Source organism: Protopterus annectens, chromosome 10.part0 (assembly GCF_019279795.1).
Source record: "Protopterus annectens isolate FY-2018-M chromosome 10.part0, PAN1.0, whole genome shotgun sequence".
In the NCBI taxonomy this organism is placed as follows: domain Eukaryota; kingdom Metazoa; phylum Chordata; order Ceratodontiformes; family Protopteridae; genus Protopterus; species Protopterus annectens.
In genome coordinates this window covers 1,653,023,948-1,653,030,017 of record NC_056744.1, presented here as the reverse complement: position 1 = coordinate 1,653,030,017, position 6,070 = coordinate 1,653,023,948, and the positions used below count along the sequence as shown (strand labels likewise).

The 6,070-nt window shown below is 41.8% G+C and overlaps 1 protein-coding gene across 1 annotated transcript in view; it reads left to right on the top strand.

Moving 5' to 3' along the window:
- The window catches only part of LOC122814370 (zinc finger protein 135-like), a 187,565-nt gene that overhangs the window by 39,571 nt on the left and 141,924 nt on the right, over positions 1-6,070 (top strand). The window contains exon 4 of the mRNA XM_044086955.1: positions 3,999-4,125. Within this exon, the coding sequence (XP_043942890.1) occupies positions 3,999-4,125 (127 nt within the window). The remainder of the gene's footprint in view (positions 1-3,998; positions 4,126-6,070) is intronic.

Sequence of the window (6,070 nt, the reverse complement as noted above, 5' to 3'; positions counted from 1 at the left end):
TTAATTACAATTTCCCAAATTTTTTGGGTTTACTCATTTTTAAGAAAAACTGGGCCCCGAAAGGGAAATTACAAAACACAATTATGTTGCCTAAAGAGGAGGGAAAATTAAATTTCAATTCCAAACCCAAAAAGGGGGGGGCTTTGGGGAAATCCAAAATAGATTTTCTTGTGGGCCCCTTTCATAAAAACCCTAGTTAGGAAGGATTTTTGCCCCAAAGAGAGGAAAAGGCACATAAATCTTAAAAGATATATGGCAGTCATCCTGGCACTCAAAGATTTCAAGCTTCTTTGGAAGCCATGAGTACTGAGTGTGATAAAAGAAAACAATACATTGATCCATCCATCCAGCCACACCGCCTTTTTCCCATTTTTGTGCATGGGGAGGGGGTGTCACTTCAACTGTGACAGCCATCTTGAGCCAAGGTTTACACTGCTACAATATTTCTTCCCCACCACACACTCGCACGCACACTCACAACTATGGCCAATTTAGTGTGTGCAGTCCATTTACTGCATGTCTTTGGAATGTGGGAGGAAACTAGAGCACCTGAAGGAAACTCACAAACACATGGAGGACATGCAGACTCTGCTCAGAAGGCAGAGATGTGGTACTTAAAAACATGGAATATATACTACTAACCATTTACAGGCAAGAAGCATAAGCTTGGGAGGAAGTCCTGAAAGCATAGATTGTCTTGTGGGCTTTTCATATCCCTAGTTAGGAAGATTTGCTGACCAAAAAGTGAAATGGGATCATAGCCGAACTCCATGAGTGGGATTGTAACAGAGGTGGACCTCACAAACAAATGAGATGTACCAGAGTTAGATGCTTCTCTGACCAACCAACAGTCGAAGTTCTGTTCCAGAACACCACACAGATAGGCATGGACATTGAATGCCATCTCTCTGAACAAGCACGTCTGTTTCTCTATAAATTCCCTTTCATAGCCTTGTCCCCCAGTGTAGTTCAGAAAAATAAGGGGAAGGGGTGGGAGGCAGCAGTGGATCTCCCTTCCTTTGAAATGGCAATGGAACATCCATTCCTGCTGTCTCAGATTGGGAACCTCCTGATGCAGGCGAAGGGGTCCATGATGCACCTAAACCTACCCACTCTTGGAGTCCTTGATTCACCTAAACCTACCCTCTTTGGTAAATGTAAACCTACCCGCTGTCAGGCTCACTGCATGGCTCGTATGACTTTACTTCCCATTGGCCTCCTTATTCAGAGGATGTGTTTATAATCATGAGGGGAACTAGGAGGCCATGCACCACAAAATCCTACATAACTAAATGTATAATGTTTTCCCTTTAGTACCAAAACAGGAAACAATTTCCAAAACTGGCAGACACCCTTAGTTCTACAGAACTTGTTGACATTGTTTACATGTGGACTGCCTTATGTTTCATTGAAGGTACATTTATTATCCATTCCGATTGACCCTTTGGACCTACTTTAGCTTGCAGGCCCAGTCCAACAGGTGCTGAAGAGCATCCTCTTCCTCCTCCTCCTTCAGCCCCTAGAAAGGAGTTGTTTCTAATTTGGGACTAGAAGATTGCGCTAGAGAAATTAACCCTCTCTTAAGCCAAAAGCTACTGTACCACTAAAGTTCATCACCCAAACAATACCTCCTCATTACCAATACTTCAGCAAGGAAGATTTCAGAGTGTACAAAGAACCTGTCTTATACTTCCACAAATACCATGTTACTTTGTGTACTGACCACTGTTTATGCTAAAACCTCTGACAGAAGTGTCCTTAAATCAGGATATTAAATTTCTTGCCTTTCCCTGCCCCTCACAATAAAGGGGGAAGGATCCTGCACTCTTTGGATGTTCACAGGAGTTTAGAAGGACCGTATGTTTCTCTCATTTGCACCAAGGAAAGAAGGCTTACCACTGTAAAAACAAGCAGACTCAAAATTACTAGCTCATTGAATTGCATTTTGTGAAACAGTTGTGGTGAATTAGTGCAGTGAAACATCTACAGCTTTTCCTACAAGGATTCCTGGAACAGAAGTAAAGTCCTCCATGCACACATTCTGTAGGCATTTCAAGTGGGATATAGTGCCCAACACCAGGTTTGGAGTTGCCATACCATTTTGCAGAGGCTTATCCAACCTTCCTTTGTATCCCAGCCAATGCCCTTCTTTATGGGCAACTTTCTAAATTCTACCAACTGTTATGGGTGCAGCTGTGTCCCTTATGAAAAACACATTGCAGCTGTGTAAGCATCTTACCATAATAACAGATAATTCTTTATGTGGCATCCTAGGGCTTAGCTGTTTTACCATGGTAATACAAAAATGATAAACATTGTCCATGTATGCTCTCAGTCCTATGCCTAGTCTGGGACATTCAACTCCACCCTGTTTCTCCGTGTAATGCACTTACAAACTAAAAGGGCATCATAAACTGTAAATTACGGGTCTATATTAAATCAGCGAATGCTTAAAAAAGCGAACGCTGATTTATCGACCCTCTTTAATCGCTGTTCCACAAAAAAAACCCCTTCAAAACAATAAAGTGGGGGCTTTGCCCCCCACACCACCCCCTACTTAAATATAACAACTCAGAGATCGCACCACAGGGGAGGAAACGGCAAAGTCCCAAAAATGGCTCAGGGCTTTTTTCCCCTGGGGAAAAAAATCACTGTTCTGAGTGTTCGGGATTTTAAGCCTTTGCTTTAAGAGGGTCAATAAATCAGTGTTCACTTTTTTAAGCATTCGTTGATTTATATAGACCCTTAAATTAAATCTTTTAGAATAAATTCTTAGAAAATGGTCTTTAGATAAACCAGATACCACAGACTTAACAGAGTTTTCATTGAAACTAAGCAGGTTTGTTCCTAATTTCAAAGTCAGAGCCCAGATCTAAGAGCTGATGCTTGTGACACTTGTGGCGCATCACATCACATCTGTTCTGATCACAGTATCTCTAAGTATTAGCATCTTTCAAGATGAAAGGTTTAGTTTGTGTGTGCATTCCTCCACTACCAACAGCAAAGGAATATGTTTAATCTCCTACACAGTCTTCCAATTTACAGACACTTTTGTTGCCTTGGGAGATTTCATCTTACCTTAGGATTTTCTTTTCTCACCCATTTTGAACTCCGGAATTAAATTCTCCATTTTAAAAATTATTACAGACTGTACCAGACTTTGTTTTCTTCTTGACAACCACCTTTATTTTATATGGATTTCTCTATCAATCCCTTGACATAATGTGAGCTCTTATTGGAAAATCATGGGTATTTCATGTCTCCTGCCTGATGGCCATCTCATTAACAAACAAAATGCTGCATACACCTTCTGTGAATTGAAATGTAGCAAACAGTGTGATATGCTTGCTGAACTAACATCTACAAACTGGACATCAGCTACATCCCAGCCTGGCTGTGACACTGTTTTTCAGTGTTTTGTAAATTGTTATCATCTACAACAAGCTGTTTCCTTGGCTTAATTACAGCCTAAACATGGCATTTGCTGCTAGGGAAAGGACATGGGATAAATTCCCATCAGAAATCACAAATGTAAAATTGGCTGGGAATAATGCTGTTGATAAGAAGCAACTGCAGAAATGCAAAGCCACCCTCTTTAAAGTAAGGCAAAATAATTATAAAATATGTTGACTTTGTGCTTCAGCTTCATGTTTCCCCAAACTGCACCTCTCTCTACTGGAAAGCATTATGATGCCATAAATACTGGGAAATGATTGTACCATTAAACATTTAACATTACTACATAATTCTCAGTTCTGTTATCTGTAATTAGACAAAGATTCCTGCCAGTTATATTGTCTGCTATCTTGTATTCCTATAAACGTGTATATCACTTTACTGTGGTCTGTAAAAAGTGTGTTTCTAAAAAGGGATCCTTAAAGTTCACTCTGCTAACATGCTAAATAAATTAACAGTAATTTTTTTTCTGCTGAAAACTCTATATTTGATTTTACATTTTAATAAAACAAATGATGAAGAACACCGTGTATCATTTTCAGGTACCAGAAACCTTTGAGGATGTTGCTATTACTTTTACTGAAGAGGAATGGAAGATGTTAAGAAAACAAGATAAGGAGCTTCACAGAGAAGTGATGGTACAAAATTATGAAGCCTTGGTTTCAATAGGTAAGTGTAGTTTAGCATACTAAGATGTATTTTTTCTGAAAGTTACTAGTATCAGGATGGTTCATAAATGCACACTGTATGCCTTCTTGCCACAAGGAATCCCTGCCCTTTCTCTTTTTAGCTAGTCCTGACACAACTAGCATTTCTTCCAGTCTGCATCACCTTAGAACTGTGCTTGACCTTTTCTTATAGGTTCATAGGTGTGTACTAGGCTAATGGCCCTGGAGCCTTTACAAGCCTAACCCATAGAAGTTCCCTGGCATTGTGCCACCCGACGTTAGTTCCCAATGCCTCTATCAAGTTGAGCCACTGGAGTGATCCCTGGGGCGACCTTTCAATTTCCCATTCACTCATCAAAATTTCTCTTGAAGAGGGCCAGTGAGGTGCTCTGCTTGACATCTATGGGAAGACTATTCCAGAGCATAGGCATTCTCTGAGTTATGAACCTGTCACTCCAGCATGTTCTGTTGATTGTGGTAATGAGGTTGAGTTCTCTGGAGTGTGTAGTGCAGAGGGATTTGGATTTCTTTAGCTGTAGCATTTTTAACAAAGCTGGGTCAGCCATGGCTTTGTAAGTCAAGCAGAGATCACCTCTTAGTAGACGATATGAGACAGAGAATAGCTGGATGTTTTTGAGTCTGCCCATGTAGGATATGAGTTTAAGACCTAGGATCCTCTTCATGAGGTACTTATGTGGCCTTTCCAGCTGTTGCATGTGTCTAGTGAGGGACATGCCAAATGGGGCATTATACTCAATGATTAGCCTAATGAGGGAAGAGTAGAGGGAGACAATGGCCTCTTTCTTCCTGGATGCAAAACCCTCCGTAATGAGATGTGCCACATAGAAGGACTTTCTGACCACAGTGGCAATGTGGTGTTCGAAGGATAGGTTGCTGTCAACCTGTGTCGCCAGATCTCTTATAATGCCTTCAGTGTTCAGTGGGCTCCCATCTATGTGGTAATTAGTGGGAAGTGATTTTTTTCCCAAAGGGGATGATGATGCATTTTTTGGCATTAAGCTTAAGGCCATGGTTTCGACACTAGTTATTGGTTTCAGTGAGGCCTTTCTGTAGGATGTCTGCATCACTTGGGGAGTTAATAATGGCTCCCAGCTTGCAGTCGTCTGTGAACTTGGTCAGCCAAAGGCCTTCGTGTTGGCCTGGACTTCTGAGAATTAGATGCCAAACAGGAGAGGACCCAGGACTGATCCCTGTGGGACTCCACTCGTGACTGGTCGGCAGTCTGACTTGGAGTCCGCTACTTTCACACTGTGGGTTCTATCTGTGAGCCAATTTGCAACCCACCTAGTGATATAGGGGTTGATGCTTAGTTTGGTGAGTTTATCAATAATTCTTGAGTGGGGAATGGTATCAAAGGCCTTGTCCAGATCGAGGTAGGCTGTGTGAACTGCCTTGCCCTCATCCACAGCTCTGGTGACTGACTCAAAAAGTCACCCAGGTTGAGCAGGCATGAGCTACATTTCACAAAACCAAATTGCATGCGATCTAGAGTTTGGAGATTCCCCTATATCCTTGTTAATTAGGTCCATGGTGATGCGCTCCATAGCCTTACATATCAGACTTGTCAGGCTAATGGGGCGATAATTCCCAGGCTCTGTAATCACTCCCCCTTTATGGAGAGGGATGACTGTAGCAGTGCGCCATTTTGTAGTGACAAAGCCTGAGGTGAGACTGTGATTGAACAGGGCACACAGATGTGGTGCCAGTTCACTTTATAGTTCATATAGAACACATCCAGGGATATTGTCAGGTCCCATGGAAGCTGTATTTTTGGCCTTGGACAATGCAGCTTTAACATGTGCTGCAGTAATGCTGGGTGCTTGGCATTTTTCTGGCATTGTGATTGGTCTTTTAGGAGAGGGGAGAGAGGAGTAAAGTTGGCACTGAATCTGTCAGCCAGTATGTTGGCAATATCTGTTGGCTCA